The sequence below is a fragment of the Vulpes lagopus genome, chromosome 1 (genome assembly GCF_018345385.1).
Source record: "Vulpes lagopus strain Blue_001 chromosome 1, ASM1834538v1, whole genome shotgun sequence".
Taxonomy (NCBI): Eukaryota; Metazoa; Chordata; class Mammalia; order Carnivora; family Canidae; genus Vulpes; species Vulpes lagopus.
In genome coordinates this window covers 35,370,506-35,391,058 of record NC_054824.1, presented here as the reverse complement: position 1 = coordinate 35,391,058, position 20,553 = coordinate 35,370,506, and the positions used below count along the sequence as shown (strand labels likewise).

The window sequence follows — 20,553 nt, the reverse complement described above, 5'->3', positions numbered from 1 at the left end:
GTGGGAATGGATGACTATGGAATTGATTAGATGCCACTTTGTCCATCTAGACTTGTCACCCTGTATCTCTCTTATCATGGCTTTCTTCTGGACAACTTTCTCTCTAGTCTCATTCTATTATTGGGTGTATATTTCTTGTTCCTTCTTCTACCATGGGTTCCTTCCAATTCCACAGATATTAACTATCTATTATCACTAATGACATATATCTTTTATGTTGTGATTAAGGCCGTTCCATCAGGTGGCCCTGTTTTTATTTTGTACCAGATGAATAGTCTGATTATGACCTGATTCTTCTTGTTCTAGCTCTGGCTTTGGATTTTTTCCTGCTGATCTAATGGATAAAGCACTCTCTGTTTTTTTTTTTACCTACTATGGAGAGCTTAGACATACTGTAAAGGTTAATTTTATGTGTCAAGTTGGCTAGGCATGGTATCCAAATATTTGGTCAAACATTATTCTAGATGTTTCTGTGAAGGTATTTTTTTAGATGAAATTAACATTTCAAAATCTCTGTAAAGCAGATTTTCCTCTATATTTTGTGTGGGCTTCATCTAACCAGTTGAAAGCCTTAATAAAGAAGCCCAAAAAACAAAGAAAAAATCTTATCCTTCCCAGAGGAAATGGAAACTCTGTGAGCAGACTTTTTCCTTGAGTCTCTAGCTTGCCCATCTATTTTGCAGACTTAGACTTGCCAGCCTCCACAATTCATAAATCAATTCCTTGAAATAAATCTCAGTCTCTGACTCCTTTCTCTCTCTCTCTCTCCCACCCCCTCTCTTCACATACACACACACCTTTTGGTTCTGTTTCTCTGGAGAACCCTGACTAATATATATACTGAACATTTAATTTACCTTATGTAAAATTCAATTTACCTCTATGTAAAATTCTAATCACTTAAGTGGGGCTTCCTAATATATATTAGAAAACTCCTATTGTCTGACTTGTACTGATTTTTCAAAGAGAGAAAGAGAAGGAGGGAAGGAGGGAGAAGAAAGATGGACACAGAGAGAATATATTGTTCTTGTGTTCTGTTAAGCTTCAACTTCTAGGGTAGGAAGAAATTTGGTATCTTGTCTACAACATGGATGATCATAGAGGTGTTCAACCCAATGATTATCCAGACACTTCAACCCATCCTTCTCCATCCATTATTATCTAAAATAGTCTCTGGTTTAGAAAAACTGAGAGCTTTTCCCCTAAGGTCAGGAACATGACAGGGATATCTATACTCGCTACTGCTATTCAACATAGTACTGGAAGTCCTAGCCTCAGCAATCAGACAACAAAAAGAAATAAAAGGCATCCAAATCAGCAAAGAAGTCAAACTCTCACTCTTTGCAGATGAGTACTCTATGTAGAAAACCCAAAAGACTCTACCCAAAAATTATTAGAACTGATATAGGAATTCAGCAAAGTCACAGGATATAAAATCAATGCACTGAAATCAGTTGTATTTCTATACATTAACAATGAGAAGAAAGAGGAATCAAGGAATCTATCCCTTGCAATTGCACTAAAAATCATCACAGACCTGGGATAAACCTAACCAAACAGGTAAAGGATCTTTACTCTGAAACTACAGAACACTTATAAAAGAAATTGAGGAAGACACAAAGAAATGGAAAAACACTCCATGCTCATGGATTGGAAGAATAAATATTGTTAAAATGTCTATGTTACCCAAGCAATCTACATATTCAATGCAAACCTTATCAAAAAACCATCAGCATTTTCACAGAGCTGGAACAAACTGTCTTAAAATTTGAATGGAACCAGAAAAGACCCCAAATAGTCAAAGGGATGTTGCAAAAGGAAACCAAAGCTGGCGGCATCACAATTCCAGACTTCAAGCTCTATTGCAAAGCTGTAATCATCAAGACAGTAAGGTACTGGCACAAAAACAGACACAAATATCATTGGAAGAGAATAGAGAACCCATAAATGGACCCTTAACTCTATGGTCAACTAATCTTTGACAAAGCAAGAAAGAATATCCAATGGAAAAAAGATAGTCTCTTCAACAAATGGTGTTGGGAAAGTTGGATAGCTACATGAAGAAGATTGAAACTGGATCACTTTCTTACACCATACACAAAAATAAATCCAAAATGGATGAAAAACCTAAATGTGAGACAGGAATCCATCAAAATCCCAGAGGAGAACACAGGTAGTAACCTCTTTGACCTTGGCTGTAGCAACTTCTTCCTAGATATGTCTTCAAAGGCAAGGGGGACAAAAAGAAAAATATGAACTATTGGGACTTCATCAAGATAAAAAGCTTTTGCAAAACAAAAAGCAAAGGAAACAGTCAACAAAACAAAAAGGCAACCTACAGAATGGGAGAAGATATTTGCAAATGTCTTATCAGATAGAAGACTAGTATCCAAAATCTATTAAGAATTTATCAAACTCAACACCCAGAAAACAAAGAATTCTGTCAAAAAATGGGCAGAAGACCTGAACAGACATTTCTCCAAAGAAGGTATATTAATGACCAACAGACACATGAAAAAATTCTCAACATCACTCAGCATCAGGGAAATCCAGATCAAAACCACAATGCGATAATATCTCACGCTAGTCAGAATGGCTAAAATTAAGAACTCAAGAAACCAATAGATGTTGGTGAGGATGTGGAGAAAGGGAAACCCCCTATGCTCTTGGTAGGAATGCAAACTGGTGCAGTCACTCTTGAAGACAGTATGGAGGTTCCTCAAAAAGTTAAAAATAGAGCTATTCTACAACTCAGCAATCGCATTATTAGGCATTTATCCAAAGGATGCAAACATAGTGATTTGAAGGCACCTGCACCCCAATGTTCATAGCAGCAATGTCCACAATAGCCCAACTATAGAAAGAGCCCAGATGTCCATCGACAGATGAATGGATAAGGAAGATGTGATATTTATATACAATGGAATATTAGTCAGCCATCACAAAGAATGAAATATTGGGGTGCCTAGGTGCTCAGATAGTTAAGTGTCTGCCTTTGGCTCAGATCATGATCTCAGGGTCCTGGGATTGAGCCTGGCATCAGGTTTTCTGTTCAGCAGGGAGTCTAGTCTGCTTCTCTCTCTCCTTCTGCCCCTTTACCTCTTCCTCCCACTCATGTGCACTCTCTCTATCAAATACATAAATAAAATAAGAATCTTTAAAAAAAGAATGAAATCTTGCCATTTGCAATGACATGGATGGAACTAGAGGGTATTATAAGTCAGAGAAAGACAAATACCATATGATTTCACTCATATGTGGAATTTAAGAAACAAAACAGATAAACATAGGGGAAGGGAAGGAAAAGTAAGATGAAAACAGAGTGGGCGACAAACCATAAGAGACTCTTAACTATAGGAAGCAAACTGAGGTTTGCTGGAGGGGAAGTGGCCAGGGAGATGGGGTAACGAGGTGATGGACATTGAGTGTACATGATGTAATGAGCTCTGAGTGTTATATGCAAACTGATATATCACTAAATTCTACTTCTTTAACTAATAATACACCATATGTTAATTAAATTGAATATAAATTAAAGAAAAAGTAGTCCTGGTTGTATTATTTTATATTTAAACTTTATTTCATTTTTTAAAATAAAATCTTTTATATCTCTTGTTTCATCCCCTCTTCCTCTGCTTCTATCCTCATCCTTGGGCCCCAACATTTACAACAGATATGGGACAAAATCCCTCACTCTCCTATTTTCATCCACCAAGCTGTGGCCAGGCTAACTTTCCTAAGCCTCATTTTCATCATTTCCTTTTATTTCCTGAAAACTGAGAGGAAACTTTTTTTCTGACTTTTAAAGCCCTGTATATATATATATATATATATATATATATATATATATCTCCTTTATCTACTTATTTCTCTGTATTCTCTGAATCATACTCCAGCCTTTGCTTTTTTTTCTCAAGAAACTTATTCTACCTGGAGGATCCTCTTCCTTTTCTTTGGCAAAGTCCTACACTCCCTTTGGGGCCACTTATAGCTCCACGCGTAGGAGATGCCCCCGCTTCTCACTGGTTTTCTTTTTCTATGACCTAAGACAGTTATACATATATGCTCAGTCTAGAAAAAAATTTTAAGTACTCTTTCTATTTTATACATAAAATCTTACATTCTTCCTATTTCATATGTGTAGTTCTCGAATAAAGAAAATAGAAAGTGTACTGTAGTCTAGTGTGTACTTAATTTTCTTTTTTTAGAGCTTTTCTCTCTGCTTGTTGAACAAATATGGTGAAATTCTGATATTGCTGTAAATAACAGTTTCCCAATATGAAATTTTAGCTTATCCCTAACTCTAGGCCTTGGAAGCATTGCAGAAAGTTGCATTCTTATCCTAAAGATCGGGTTGTATTATTGATGGCAATGTATTACTTCCAATATTTTCCCCATGCAATATTACTTTAATCTGTTTCTTCCTTTGTCTTACCTTTCTTTCTGAAAACTTTCTCTATTGTCTACATGTAATAATGAGTGATAGGTTTTTAAGATTCTTTTTAAGATTTATTTGAGAGAGAGAGAGAGAGAGAGAGAGAAAGAGAAAGAGAGAGAGAGCACAGAGGGAGGAGAGAAAGAGTCCCAAGCAGACTCTCCACTGAGAGTGGAGCCCAGTGTGGGACTTGATCTTAGGACCCTGAGATCATGACCTGAGCTGAAATCAAGAGTCAGATGCTTGACCACAGAGCCACCCAGGCATCCTTAAATTAAGGTTTCTGTTAAAGTTGTTATAATGGATGAATTTTGATATTCATTTAAGGGCTTATTCACACAGAGACATTCACCTTGTTGTTAGGGCTGTCTTTCACTGAGGTATGATCTACGACTAGAGTTCAACACATTTGTTCTCATTGTTTCTGTGTCACCAAGTTTGAAAGGAAACAGAACAAAGATGGTGTCCAGGTAATCTGTGAGGAGGCTGTTGTGCTTTCTGGGCACACTTCTTACTGAGCCAAGAGCTGCTGGCTGCTGGTTTTCTGGCACTGGTGAGGTGCTGACAGTGTAGCTACACTGAGTAAAATACATATTTAATATGTGTAGTTCTTGAATAAAGAAAATAGATGGAAAGTGTACTGTAGTCTAGTGTGTACTTAATTTTCCTTTTTAGAGCTGTTCTCTCTGCTTGTTTGAACAACCATGGTGAAGTTCTGATATTGCTGTAAATAACAGTTTCCCAATATGAAATTTTAATTTATCCCTCACTCTAGGCCTTGGAAGCATTGCAGAACATTGCATTCTTATCCTAAAGATCGGGTTGCTTTATTGATGGCAATGTATTACTTCCAATATTTTCCCCATGCAATATTACTTTAATCTCTTTCTTCCTTTTGTTTTACCTTTCTTTCTGAAAACTTTCTCTATTGTCTACATGTAATAATGGGTGATAGGTATTTAAGATTTTTTTTAAAGATTTATTTCAGAGAGAGAAAGAGAGAGAGAGAGAGAGAGTGAAAGCACAGAGGGAGGAGAGAGAGTCCCAAAATACATATACAACAGTTTTGCTAGTAGCCACTCCAAGAAATGAGAAGGGAAGAGAGTGCAGATGCTAAACCAAAAGTGAAAAATATGACAGATACCAAAAACTGAAATTAAAAAACAAACAGGGCAGTCCAGGTGGCTCAGCGGTTTAGTGCTGCCTTCAGCCCAGGGCCTGATCCTGGAGTCCCGGGATAGAGTCCCATGTCAGGCTCCCTGCGTAGAGCCTGCTTCTCCCTCTGCCTGTATCTCTGCCTCTTTCTCTCTATGTCTCCCATGAATAAATTAATAAAATCTTAAAAAAAAATTAAAAAAATAAAAACAAAAACGAGTGGGTTGTTAGAATGGAACCTCAATATTGGGATGTATTATAGAAGGATCAAGTCCTCATAGGTGCTACTAGCTGTATAGATTTAAAGTACTCTTGGAAATAGTTTCCTAAAGCAGGTCATAAACAGAATTCCTTAATCCCTATGAATTGTTACATTTACTTACTTGCGCAACACAGTTTCTTAGATTTCTCGGCCTCTACTTTTCTCTGTAAAATACTGGACCGATCAATCAAAAAGCATTGCAAATAATGGATACTTATCAATCTTCCTCATTATGTAAATCGAAGATAACAAAAATGGATGGAAGTGGTAAAAGTGAGCATGTCAAGGATCTGAGAACCAAAAGGGCTGGCATCTCCAAGGCTGTGCTTACTTGTTAGATGACCATAAAATGGTAACAGGAAGGAAGTATTTGGACGTCTAAGAGGCAAGGCCAAAGCCAGTTCACTAGCCTATTACAGGCACTGTAGTCTCGTATATTACTACTTCCCACTGACAAGCCTATAACAGACATTCCTCATTAATCAGATCAGGCTTTCTTGCTGAATCTATTCATGGCTTCAGAATTCTTCATAATGATTTTTACCTCTTAAATACCACTCAATCAATTCACTTTTGTTCATTTCCCCTTCTATCATTCAAGTCCAAGCTATCAACATTTCTAGCCCAGATTGTTGTTAAGACTCTTCTAATTGATTGCTTGCATTTTTTCACCTCCAGCCAATTTTCTACAATGCAGTAAAATCTATTTAAATTCAAATTTGATGTGTCATTCCTTTGCTTAAAACCCTTTAATGATTATTAACAGGGCTTATAAAAGTTTCTAGAACTTCACTGTTTTCTCTTTCTGACTCCTTATGCTGTAGCTACATTGACTTTTTTCACTTTCCTCCAATATGCCATGCTACTTCCAGCTTCCCCTACCCCCCTCTGCCCAAAACATTCTTTACTGTCCCTGCCCAATTTTTGTTTTTGTCTTCTTGTCATTCAGATCTCAGTTTAAATATTGTTTCCTTAGGAAAATCAATTGGCTATATAGAATTGATAATAAAGAATATATATATTATATATTGTGCACTACATATCCTTTGTATCAGCCAAATTTTATAATAAACTTTTGTACACATATGTATCACACTTTGTTGTTTTTTGTTTTAGATTGGTTATTAAACATTCACCAGCACACCACAGTTGAGCTCCAGTGGTCATGAAGCTAATTGGCTATATTGGTTTCCTTCCCTTTCCTGTTTTGGTTCCCTATTCCTTTATTAGGTTTCCTGGGATCATCTCTAAAACACCTCCTTATAATCAAATCCTCATCTCAGGATCTTTTTTGTGGGAGACTCAAACCATGACAGCCACAGAGTGTATGCTTTAGCTACTATTTTATCCCCTATAACTAATGAGCACAAGATAAACATTTGTTGAATGAATAAAATATGCACAGCATCCCAGGGAGCCACTACTAACTAAGTGAACTTGCTGAAATCTTTTTTTACTCTGTGATATACTAGCACTTGAAGGATTTGCTTGGCTCTGTGTCTTACAGGGGCACTGCAATTCACCTGTGATGGACTGGTCTCTCATCTAAAGATGTGCAGAGAACCTTTATGGAGCTCTTGGGGAAAAAAAAAAATCAATGTGTACTAGTGTCAACTGAGATAAAACCAGAGAGTAGACTTAAGTGATATGGAGGAAAAAGAGAGTTCCCCTGAGGGAGGAAGAACAAAGAAGCAATGGCGGCACTAAGGTGAGATGAAGTTGCCAAGAGTTACTGCAAATTGCTTGGTATCTAGCATCCTCTGAATACATACGTGTGTTCAAGGGAAAGACTGTGAGGGCGGGAGGAAGGAAAAGATGCAATTTCTAATGGCAACTGCCTCTACCTGCTCCTGCTCTTGAAGGATTGGAAGAATTTATCTTAGAAATATGGTCTCAGTTCAGTAAAATGTTAGATTAAACAGACCACTATTTTGCATAAAAAATAGGATCATAACTTGGGGAGGGAATTGGGAAAAGTCCAGAGAAAGAATGATCACTCAAGGGAGTTTTGAGAGAATAGGGCTTCCCATGGTGCAGCAGGGAAGTAGAGTAATATCAATTCCATAAGGGGCAGAGAGTGAGAAAACAAAGTTTCTTGGGAATTGCTGAAATTTGGGGCAGGGTGCTGAATTTCCCGTACTATCTCACTTGACATCTGGGTAAAATCTAGAATTACTAAATTAGAGAGTTGGAAGGACTTCAATTCACTTTTAATCTTTCTCAGGGCATTGTGAAGATTGTATCTACGGACCAAGTGTAATTGCAAGCCTTAGGCAAATGGCCATTCCTTCCTTCCTTCAGATGATATTTTCCTCATAGATCTCTGAACAATTTTTATCAGCAACATAGTCCTACTGGGGAAACTTACTGTTTGATCCTCAATTTGGAAATACAAAGAAGGAAAGGAAAAATGTTGACCACGGTAGTTTAAAGTTCAGCTGAGTTTTTCTTAGAAATCTTTCCAAGTCTAACTATTGTCCTTTCATCCTAAAGTGGGGCAACTTAAAGAACATCTTTGCCAGGCCTTCATGGTTAAGAGTTAGGATATGAAAAGTTTTTGACTAGGAGAAGTGGCTGATTGCATATTTCCTTCACTTCATGCCTGCACATTAATCAGTGTGGTAGTTGATACATCATATATAGTGGAGCTGACTAAAGTTCTTCAGCACTCTTATCTGGATAAAGGTATTTACCAGTGAGGAGTAGCACTTTATATCACCTTACATGTGAGGTTGTCTCTTGCTATGTCAGGAGTGACACAAGGTAGGGTGTACCTTCCAGGCGTTTTTAGTCTGAGACTTAAAAAGTGATAGACTCATTAAAGTTGACAATAATAACAAATAATTATGAAACCCCAATCATGTGACAAACATTGTGTTCAGTGCAGGAGGTTTTTTTTTATTTCCTTTTTAAGCATGTTCTTCATTTTAGAAATTCAGTCTTGAAGGGATACCAGACATGCATATTAATAATTTCGGTACTGAGTGGTAAATGTTTGATGGCAGTATAAATACTTTTTTGTTATGGAGTCAGGAAACAAATGGTAATTATGAATCTTTTCAGGGAGCTCTGAGGAGGTGGCATGTTAGCTGGAACGTAAGGCATGAGTAGGAGGTCATCAGGCTAAAAGAATGGAGGGATATTACAGGGATTGATAGGCATGAGAGAAAATAATTTGTGTAAAGTCACAGAAGCATGAATATGGATGGCATATTTTGGCAGTGGTGAGTGGTATGACCAGAATAGACAGCAGACTACTATTTCTGGATCATTAAATTGGCTCTCTCTGAGCTTCTTAGCAGGTAGAGCAAAAAGGGAAATAATATCAACTTTGACTTTCATGGAGGTATTACAATACAAATTCATTCCTTACTCCTTCAATTACTCAACATATATTAATTGCTTGCCTAGTATGTGCCAAGCATCTGGCTGGACACTGACAATATTGCAAAAAACGGAGACAGACTGAATCCTTAACCTTGTAGAACATTAACAGCCATGTTCTCTATTGAGTTCATTCAGTTTAGCTCATCTCACTGATTCCTTTCAGTGGAGTCAAATGCTGAGGTGAGACTAAGAAAATTTGGAAATGTGTGGTAATTTTAATGTATTACCTAGATGGAACATGATGGCTAATGCTATGTGTCAACTTGATTGGGCCATGGGGTGCCCAGATATTTGGTTTAATATTATTCTGTGTGAGTCTGTGGGGGAATTTCTGGATGCAATTAACATTTGAAGAGTATATGGAAATTGTCCTCCCTAATATGGGCCTCATCTAACAGTTGGAAGCTTGAATAGAACAAAAGGCTAAGTAAGGGAGAATTCTCTCTCTCTGCTTTACTGTGTTTGAGCTGGGGCATTGGTTTTCTTGCCTTTGGACTTAGACTGGAATTTTTACACCATTGGCTCTCCTGGGTCTCCAGCTAGCTAAAGGTACATCTTGGGACTTCTCAGCCTCCATAACAACACGAGCTAATTCCTAATATTATTATTTTTTTTAATTTTTTTTTAATTCTTAATATTAAATCAGATATACAGAGGGGTGCCTGGGTAGCCCAGTCAGTTAAGTATCTAATTCTTGATTTCTGCTCAGGTGGTGATCTCAGGGTTGTGGGATCGAACTCTGCATCAGGCTCTGTGCTGGGGTGTGGAGCTTGCTTGGGAATCTCTCTCCCTCTCCTTCTACTCCTCTTCCTCTATTTCTCTTGCTCTCCCACTCTCTCCCTCCCTCTCTAAAAAAAAATCAGAAATAGATACAAATATCTTTTTGGTTATGTTTCTCTGGAGAACCCTGACTAATACAGGGGAATAAATGACAAAAAAATGTCCAATAGCAGAATAGCTCTGCCTGAAGTTTGCTTTTTCACCATTAAAAATGTTGCAATTCATCAAGAGATCTGGCTTACAATTTAAATGGAATGTCCAGTAAATGAAAATGTTTGTAATTTGGGAGGAGAACACTAAAGAGCTTTTCTTTTGATAGATCAGATGATCATTCTAATGAGTGAAAATAAAAAATACATTGCTGCTTACACACACCTAAAACAAATCAAACCAAACCAAACTACAAAAAAATTAATAAAATTTTGAACAGGTCGGATGCATGTTATGAGGAAGACAGGATGTTGAGCTTTTCCTATACTTTATGACTCATTTTATGAAATAAGAGTGATCTTAATAGTTAATTGACTCTGTAAGAAAAAGTGGCTTAGGATCAACTACCTCCCCAAGATGTTAATAATAGATTTTAGAATTTTATACAAGATACCAATTCATTTAGTGTTCTAGAGGCATATTTTGCAAGTACTTTATCTCAAGGGATTAACTACCAAGTCAAACTGCTTAAACTGAGAGATTTCTATGAGTGCTTTATTGAGATTTTAATGGCTTGGTGGGTGTTTGGTGACACTAACCTTAACAATTTTCCAGGCTAAATTTATCTCAGTAATACCATGGTGTAGGAACCTTGGAATCCTGGTTGTCATTTTACCTGTGCATGGGAGAGACCCAGAACTATCTTATGAGGGAGGGAAGCTTTGGTCTTGTCTAGAATGCTTATGTTCTGCACTCACCTCCCCCCCTTTCCATGTATATAAGTGGAATACCTTTTTATTAGGATACTTCTTAGTTAGGAACCCTTCTTCATTTTTCATTAAGACATGACATTTCTCTCCCCAGCTAGGCTGATTATGAAAGCATATGAGTCTGTCTTTAATTGGCAACATAGAATATTTGAACTCTAGGCCCATGTCAGCAAATGCAGTGCTTCTTGATCAATACTAATCAAAAGCTGAGTTATGAGATATAATTTTTATTTATGGAGCATTGACTAAAAGTTATGCAGCACATTCATCCCTTTAGATACTCTAAAAATCAATCTTTGAATTAAGGCAGACTGTTAGAACCTAGCCCCTCACAAAAATGCTGTAATGAACTGGGCTTTGCCATTCATTATGTCTCACCAGTGAAGGAAGTGCTAAGAAATTCAGAGGTAAATTCATGAGCCACCCAAAGCAAACTTAAAGAACTTTTGTATACAATTTCCCTACAATTTTGTAGGGGAATTTTGTATACAATTTCCCCTACAGAGTCATCTGATTTTACAAAATTATTGAGGTACAACATAACAAAGTTTTAAGTGAATGATTCAGTAATTGTGAATTAGTAAATTCACAGTGTTGTACAAACACCACCTCTACCTAGTTCCAAAATTGTTTTATTATTCCAGGAGTCGTCTGACTTTTTTTTTTTTTTTTTGCTTTGTCTTTTCTTCCATTTTTTTCAATTCTTTAAAATAAAAACTTATTGTATTTCCTATATGTCTGTACATCATCATAAATCTTTTTTTTGAATGAGGTAGGATTTTAACAAGCAAATTGTAAAAAAATCTAACAATAAGCCCTAGTGCGGGAGACTGAAGAGGAGGAGTCAGGAAATATGAGGAAAATCAAGAAGTCATTTTGTGGAAGCCAAATGAAGAAGGGGTTTCAAGAAGGGAGTGATCGACAGGAGCCCTTGCCAGAAAGATCAAGTAAAATAAAGATGGAAATGAGACTGATAAATTGATTAATTAGGAAGCCATTTGTGATTTTTGTGGAATCGCGTCCTTATAAATGTACAGTTAGAGGTGAAACCTTTGTAAAACTTAAAAAAAATTACAGTGTAGCAAAATGGAGATTAAAGAAGCTGTGGTAAAAGGCAAAGCAAGTTTGAGGGAATTTTTTTTTTTTAATGATGGGGTAGTTATGCCAAACATAATTTAATGTGTGGAAGACACTTGACAGATGGTCCTGGTTTTGCAACCAGCTGTGGTGTGACCTTGGAACAAGACACTTCACATTTCTAGCCTTGATTTTTCTTAACCATGAAGCACAGTAGCTTAACTAGATTATGTCTAAGATTCCTTCCAGCTTTAGTCTTCTAAAGTATAATCTCGAGTGGAAGGAATGTATAAATATAATGAGAATAGTAAAGAAATTTTGAAAATACAATAGCACAGTCATCCTACAGGTAGTATCATTTTTATTAATCTACTTGAAATGCTGACTTTAATAAGGCTTTATGATATCATAATGAAAGAAAGGAATCCAGCGAGCTTTTACTATCAACCATTTTACTATAAAGGTTTGTTTTGTTTTATACAACTTTAATCTTTTTATTTCTAATTTTTTGGAAGATTTATTTATTTTAGTAAGAGAGTGAGTGCAGGGGGAGGGGTAAAGAGAGAGGGAGAGAAATTCTCAAGCAGACTCCCCACTGAGTGTAGAGTCCAACATGGGTCTTGATCCTGGGTCCCTGAGATCATAGGCTGAGCCAAAATCAAGACTCAGACCCTTAACTCAACTGAACCACCCAGGCACCCTTACAACCAATGTTTAAATAATCTGAAAGTCAAGATAGTGGTTGATGTGGATAGTCATGGATTATAAATAGCTATAAAATTTTTGATATTTCTCCTATAAAGAGAAAAAGTCTATGTCCCCTCTTCTTGAATTAAGATAAGCTCTATGGCTGTCTAGCCATTAGAATGTGAAGAAGTATTTCTGAGCTGTTAGGATTGGCAGCTTCCACCTTCCAGCTCTTGCAATACTGACTCTTTAAACCCATGCTGCCATGCTTTAAGGATGCCCAAGTAGCCCTGTTAAAGAGACCTATATAGAAAAGAAATGAGCCACCCACCCCTCCACCAGCCAATAGTTGTGGTTGAGTACTAATTTGCCAGCCATGTGAGTGAATCAATTGGAAAAAAAATACTCTAGGTCATACAACATGGGGCAGAGAAGAGCTGTCCTCACTAACCCTTACCCAAATTTCAGACTTATGGGCAAAATAAATGATTGCTGTTTTAAGCCACAAACTTCAGGGATGGTTTGCAGTACAGAAGTAGATAATTATATCATGCAGTTCACATTTATTCACTGGTAATCATGTAAGCCATATATAATCTTTATAGGTGGTTCTGCTCTCATGTCATATATATATTTGAGAAAAAAACTTGTATTCCACAAGATTGAATACTAATTGCACACAGAATTTATGAGGAAAATAGGACCAAGGTAGAACATTCAAAACCCATAGAATTTTGTAAAGAGAAACCTAACTAAAATAGTAACAATTCTATTAAAAACATCAACCATAATACTGTAATTTCTTTGGCAACAGCTCTAGAAATGTTTTTCTAGAGCAAAATTAAAAGTAAATTAATTTTAATTTTTAAATTTTAATTAATTTTAATTTTTAAATTTAATTTTAATTTTGCTTTTCAAAAGCAAAATTAAACTATTGGCACTATACCAAAATAAAAAGCTTTTGCTCAATGAAGGAAACCATCAATTAAACAAAAGGGAAGGGCACAGAGGGTGTCCTCCATTTTAAACTTCCTTTTTAAGCCATCAATAAAACAAAAAAGCAACCTACTGAGTGAAAGAAGATATTTGCAAACAATGTATTCAGTAGGGGATCAATATCCAACATATATAAAGAACTTACACAACTCAACACCAAATAATCCAATTTAAAAAATTGGCAGAGATGTGAATAGGTATTTTTCCAAAGAAGACATATAGTTAGCCAACAGACATATTGTTAGCTCAATATCATTAATCATGAGGGAAATGTAAATTAAAACCACCATGAGATAGATACTTTAGCCATTCTACCTGTCAGAATGGATAGCTAAAATAAAAAACATAAGAAATAACAAGTGTTGGCAAGGATGTGGAAAAAAGTAATCCTGTGCACTGCTTATGGGAATGCAAGTCAGTGCAGCTACTGTAGAAAACAATAGTTTCCTCAAAAAAGTAAAAATAGAATTATCATATGATCCAGTAATTCCACTACTGTGTATTTACCCAAAGAAAATGAAAACAGTAATTTGAAATGATATATACGCTCCCATGTTTATTGCATTATTTACAATAGCCAAGATATAGAAGCAAGTGTCCATCAAGTGTCCATCAATAGATGAATGGGTAAAGAAGATATGGCATAGGGAACCCCGGGTGGCTCAGCAGTTTAGCACCGCCTTCAGCCCAGGGCCTGATCCTGGAGACCTGGGATCAAGTCTCATGTCAGGCTCCCTGCATGGAGCCTGCTTTTCCCTCTGCCTCTCTCTCTCTCTCTCTCTCTCTCTCTCTCTCTTTTCCCTCTGCCTCTCTCTCTCTCTGTATCTCTCATGAATAAATAAATAAAACCTTAAAAAAAAGAAGATATATGTGTATATCTGATGTGTGTGTATATATATGTATATATATACATATATAGTCATATTAATATTAGTCATAAAAAGAATGAAATCCTGCCATTTGCAATAACATAGGTGGACCTAGAGTATATAAGGCTAAGTGAAATAAATCAGAGAAAGACAAATACTATATGATTTAACTCTTATGTAGAATCTAAGAAACAACAAATGAATAAGGAAAAAAGACAAACAAAACACCAGATTCTTAAACACAGAAGAAAAACTGTTGGTTACTAGATGGGAGGTACATGGGGGCATGATTAAGAGTACACTTATCTTTTTAAAAAAATTGTATTTATTTATTCATGAGAGACACAGTGAGAGAGAGAGAGGCAGAGACATAGGCCGAGGGAGAAGCAGGGGCAAGGAGCCTGATGCGGGGACTCGATCCCAGATCCCAGGATCACACCCTGGGTCAAAGACAGATGCTCAACCGCTGAGCCACCCAGGCATCCCAAGAGTATACTTATCTTGATGAGCACTAAGAAATGTATAGAATTGTTGAATATAAAGCTATATGTTAATTATACTTGAATTAAAAAAAATAAACTTTAAAAAGAATTAAAAAATTAAAAAGTCAGCTATAACAAATTTCCTCTGTTATTTGCACTTAGAATCACAGTTCATTCTTATCAGCCTTATATCCTAGGGTTCATGTTTCCTTAAAGACATTTTTATGTATAATTTCACCAGAGAGCTGTATAAAGTGGAAAGCATAGGGGTTCATGAAGCCACTAAATTAGCTCCTTCTTGCACTAAAAAAAGACTGCTGCAGAATTTCATTTTTTTTCTTAAAGTCTTCATAAATTGCTAACAATTCCTTTTTAACTGTGATAAAGTTGAACTCTACTGCTTCAGAAATGAACAGTTTTGGAAATTCAACAGTGAACCAATGTTTACTGACATCCTTATTTTTCAATTACACATGAGCTAATTGTCACTAAAGAAACATATGTAGCAAAACAGATGGCATGAATGGTCAGCCTGTACGTGGCAAACAGAACACACATATTGACCGTAAGGACCTAATACTGTGTTGCCATAGTCCCTTGTTGTGGACGTGGGCCTTATGACTTACCTTGTCCTGATGGTCTCTCAGTTTTGAAGGCTTGTAGAGATGACTGTTCTGTGTGGGCAGCAGTTGGTACTGTTTTGGTTTCAGCTTCTTCACCAGATCCATCAGGAAAGGGAAGTCAGTGCTCTCTGTGGGCCTAAGGCCTAGAGCCAAAGGAAGGGCACAGAGTGTCCTCCTCTTCAGAAGAGGGTGGTTCAATGGATTGTTCTTCAGTTGGAAATGCTGGTATGAGGAAACCTTCTTCTGAGTTGAGGATGACTTTACCACTAGTCTTTGAGGTAGTGTCATAGATGGATTCCTCAAAGAGGAACACAAAGAACTAACACAGACTTTGTGATAAAAAACTCACCAGGTATAATGTGTCCTGTTTTGTCCAATGTCTCAAACCTGGATTGACCAAGAGGAAGTTCTGGACTCAAAGTAGCGTCCTGAAGAATGAATTGAGAAAGACAGATGTTGAGAAGTGACATTTCCCTGTACATCAGAATGGCTATGCTTTGTATTTCTTTCATTTAAATTTAGTCAAATCATCTTGTAGTTGACTTGAATTTACTATGGATTCTGACACAGGTTCTGATATAGAAATTTTTCCTGAAAGGAAAACATGCAGTGATACAGTGGTAAAATATGATCAGTTGACTTCTTGGCTAACTGAGTCTGCCTGGGAGGATTAACTAATAACTGAAATACTTTGAATTGTCTATCATGCTTATGTTTATATTTATTTCTGAAAGTCAATATTATATATTCTGCTTTAAGTATTCTTTCCAGTTCATGCACATGTGTTTGTTTTATCAAAATAGAAAATCCTGACACTAACTAAAACAAAGATCTAACATTGAAGAAAACTTTGAGTTATACAATATTTGAAATGTAAGTTGTATTATATTTTATTAATACAGAAATTGGAAGGGGGCAACAAAGTGCTGCTTGTAAAAAACAGAAAAAATATAATTAGCATTGCAAAGAAGATTTTGTTCTGTTCAGTCTTTAAGCGGATTTTAAAAAGTTTTTTTGATGGAAGATTTTGAGGCTTTGTTCCTATTTGAAGAACAAAAGAACAGCAAACTCACTTACCTTTGTGTTATCAGTAAGAAGTGTAGGCAGCACTGAGTGGAAGTCAGGATCGGAGCCTGGTAATAACCCCCAAAATTCTGCAGGTGAAAAATCACAAGGTTTGAGTATTTCTTTCTTTTTATTTTTTTCTTTTGTGGTTGGGGCACTAAAATAGTCAAGGTTGAAAAGTGTGGTTATAATCAGTTTTTAAGGACTTGTATAGCAAATCATTAAGAAATGAGCATCACATAAACTAATGGTCATTGATGTGAATAATATATTAAAGGACAGATGCAAGGGGTACATCTTGTATATTTATGCGATAAGAATAGTCACTAAAGTGGAATTTTAAAGTGTTTAATTTTATTGTATAGATTTGGATCAGGCAGGCAAGTTGATTGGTTAGGCCAGTGGGGATGAAGTTATAATGAAGCTAACAAAAAGAAATAGCTAGAATAAGCACTGGAACCAAGGACCATTTGCAGAATCCTATTTCTACCTTGAAACCTGATTCTCAGAATATCCCAGAAGGTTGAACAGAGACAAACCGGAGTACCAGATGGTCTCTAAGATGAATCTGAAGCTTACCTTCTCTTGCCTAGGAGATTCCCTTGCTTTGCATGTGGTCCCAGATGTTTACCAGTGTTGAGTTTGACTATCTAAAATAGAGAAATAGAACTGGCAGAGAATACCAGTTTCATGCCACATCATACTAAAATGGCATTTCTAGTGTCCATCTATCATGCCAAGAATGCTGGGCATAATAAGTGCTAGGCTCATAGGTCCCTCCAGGTACCACCTCTGAGAATCTTGGGTGTGCCTGATGATCTTGTTGACTTTCTTAGATCCACTCTCCCTCTCCTCTCCCTGCTATTCTCTGCTCTGGGAGGTTGACTTATATAGACTATATCAATGCCTTTTTGCCCACTTGGAAAGGCTTAGATCATTAGGCAAACCCTTCATGCCTAGAAGTAGTAATGAGGCCTTCCTGTTTCTGGCACCAGGGAACTTCTGTATTCTTTTGTGTATTAGGAAAAACTTTATAAACAGTTCCTTTATCAAACTCTCCTCATGTTGTCCTAATTTGAATGTGCCATCTCTTTCCTTCTGGGACTTAACCAATTTGCTAGGTGAGGGAATCTGTTTGGGTTATACCAATGCAAAAGGACTGTTCATGGGTGCTTCTTTCCATCTGGACTCCACTGGATGACTGTAGTTGAACTGCTGAACTGAAACTCTCGGCTTCTCCTAGACCTATTCTTGATGTGAAGTATCAACCAATGGCTCATCAAATGAGACACAGGTTGGAGTGAGGAAAGAGAACTGACACTATTCATGATGTGCCTGTCACAGAAATGATTGACTCTATAAGGCCCAAGTTGAAATGACGGTGACCATGGGACATTCACACTTCCTAACGTCATTGTCAGAATGAGGGTAACACCAGAATTATGAAATTACCAACTGACCATCAGTGAACTGAATTGTTTCCACATCCAAGGATTTGTCTTCCTCTAGTGCTCTGCTGATCAGCTTTTTGAGGTCTAAAGCTGTGAGATAGATTTCTGGTTGCTTGTCCTCCTCCATCATTCCTTGAGGGACTCCTTCACTCTCAATTTTGTTGGAATCAAAAGACAGGTGGTCACTTGCAGGGCTTTTTACTTCTGCACTGTCTCTCGTAAAGATGGCCATAACTCGTGTCTCTACGGAGCTTGAACTATAGACAGCAGAGGACACATACCATCCAAACCCATTGTTACATGCTTTATAAGGACAGTCATAATGGTGCTACAAAGATTCCAGACAGCTTCATCCTCTTTCCTGATGGGCACTTAAAGAATACCCCACTTTACAACTCGTTTAAATGTTTATCAGAAATTTGAAATTTGAATTGATGTATATTTTAGTTGTTAGATAGAATGTCAGGATGAAGGTTAAGTCCAGCTTGAAGACTGGATACTAACTGAATCAAGTGATCACAGATTTTTTTACTTTATTCTTTATGAAAAAGCATTAATTTTCAAGAGATGCTATTATTCACCAGTGTTTTTGGTGGCCTTATAAGTAAAGTCATGAAGTTCCAATCAGCAAGAAGGATGAATCGTCCTTTTATCTACAAATAGCCTTCTTTAGGAAGGTCTATGAAATAGCAGCATAGGATACAGCAGTGGGACAGTAGTATGTACATATTGTAACCAAGTCAAAGCTTTGATTCTTAAGGTTATTTCTCTTCTACTTCTTTCAAGACGTATTTTTAAAAGATTTTATTTATATGTTAAAGAGAGAGAGAGAGAGAGGCAGAGGGAGAAGCAGGCTCTGTGCAGGTAGCCTGACGTGGGACTCAATTCCAGGTCTCCAGGATCATGCTGAAGGCAGCACTAAACCGCTAAGCCACTGGGGTTGCCCTCAAGACATATTTTTTAATTAAAAAACAAAATTGTAAATCAAACATAATTTTTCCCTCAAGCTGCTTTTAAGGTAACATCTTAGAAGAAAGGTATGAGAAAAAAAGGGAAGTAGTATATGATTAGCCATATTTATTATCATATTTATTGATTAAATGCCTTTTTGCATATAAGAATGAAATAGGATTCTCTAAAACTCTTTTTTCTAGGATCAGGTTCACCTTTTAGTTTATGCCATAAATCCACACAAAGGGATGCAAAAGAGTTTTAAAGGCCACGGAACTGATAACGTGTACTCTTGGCAGTTCTCTGGGCCACATAATCAGTCAGAGTCTACAGTTCATTATTTCACTAGTCAATTATAGAAGCCAAAGCTGGATTCTTATTACTGAGCTCTCCAAGGTATAGTGGGCTCTGTCCCAATTCAAACTGACCTTGGAATTAAGGAGCAAATTAGTTTCTCTGCCTTATTCCAGACTAAAGTTGGCTGCTTATACAAGTGTGCATTCTGACAGACAATTTCCTATCACAAATGGAATTTAAGAAGTTGTTAAAACATGCTTGCTTCACAGAAATATGTTTTTGGTTTTCTAATTAGATTTTGAGTTTTGCAGAATACACTTTGATTAAATCATTGTTTACCTACTTATCTCACGTAGTGATTTTGACTTAAGAATTTTTTTGTACTGCAGAATAACTGATCAATTCCTCTTATTTAAGAAAGACACCAATAAAATACATTGGCTTATCTTAGACTTTATATGTAAAGATTATTTGTAAAATATCAGCATATAAATTTCGGGGGGGGGGAGGTACTACATGTCAAAACATTAGAAAAGTCCAAATTACCCCTCTCTTCTTTTCTTTGGTCTTCATTTCATCATATGCAATGGGAACATGCAAGGGAGAGAGAATTTTTATGAAATTTATTAAGACATTTACTAAATCATTTCACATACCAGAGAGAAAGGGGGAGGGGAGAGAAATAGAGAGAGAGAGAGAGAAAGAGAGAGATTTTTTTCCCATTGTTTCCCATGTTTGCCCAGAGCTTTGAAGGAAATACATTAACTGCCATCAGAATTTGAATGGGAATTTTGAGAGCCATATGAAACTCAGGAATAAACAGAATTATATGATATTTCTGATTAGGGTTCAGACTTAGTTCAAAGGTTGTATGTACTTTTGGCTCTCTTTGTTAAACTCTTTGATTTCTTCATATTCTTCCCAAAGAGGAGGCATATATATCCTATACATCTTACACTTTGGGTGGTGCTGGTGCCAGGAAGTTTTTTAAGAAAGTATTTTATAAATGAATTTCTCTCCCTCTGAATAGCATTAAATGATTAATTTAATCCTGAAGGTAATTTATCTGAGACTGGATGCTGGAGCTGGTGTTTTGTTGACTGATTATTTTTCAAA

The 20,553-nt window shown here is 36.6% G+C and overlaps 1 protein-coding gene across 1 annotated transcript in view; it reads right to left on the bottom strand.

Moving 5' to 3' along the window:
- IMPG1 (interphotoreceptor matrix proteoglycan 1) overlaps positions 1–20,553 on the bottom strand; it is a 134,574-nt gene that overhangs the window by 60,556 nt on the left and 53,465 nt on the right. Inside the window, exons 9-13 of the mRNA XM_041747463.1 lie at positions 19,984–20,004; positions 18,191–18,446; positions 17,318–17,388; positions 16,751–16,895; positions 16,023–16,101 (exon numbers count right to left, since the gene is read on the bottom strand). Of these exons, the coding sequence (XP_041603397.1) occupies positions 16,023–16,101; positions 16,751–16,895; positions 17,318–17,388; positions 18,191–18,446; positions 19,984–20,004 (572 nt within the window). The remainder of the gene's footprint in view (positions 1–16,022; positions 16,102–16,750; positions 16,896–17,317; positions 17,389–18,190; positions 18,447–19,983; positions 20,005–20,553) is intronic.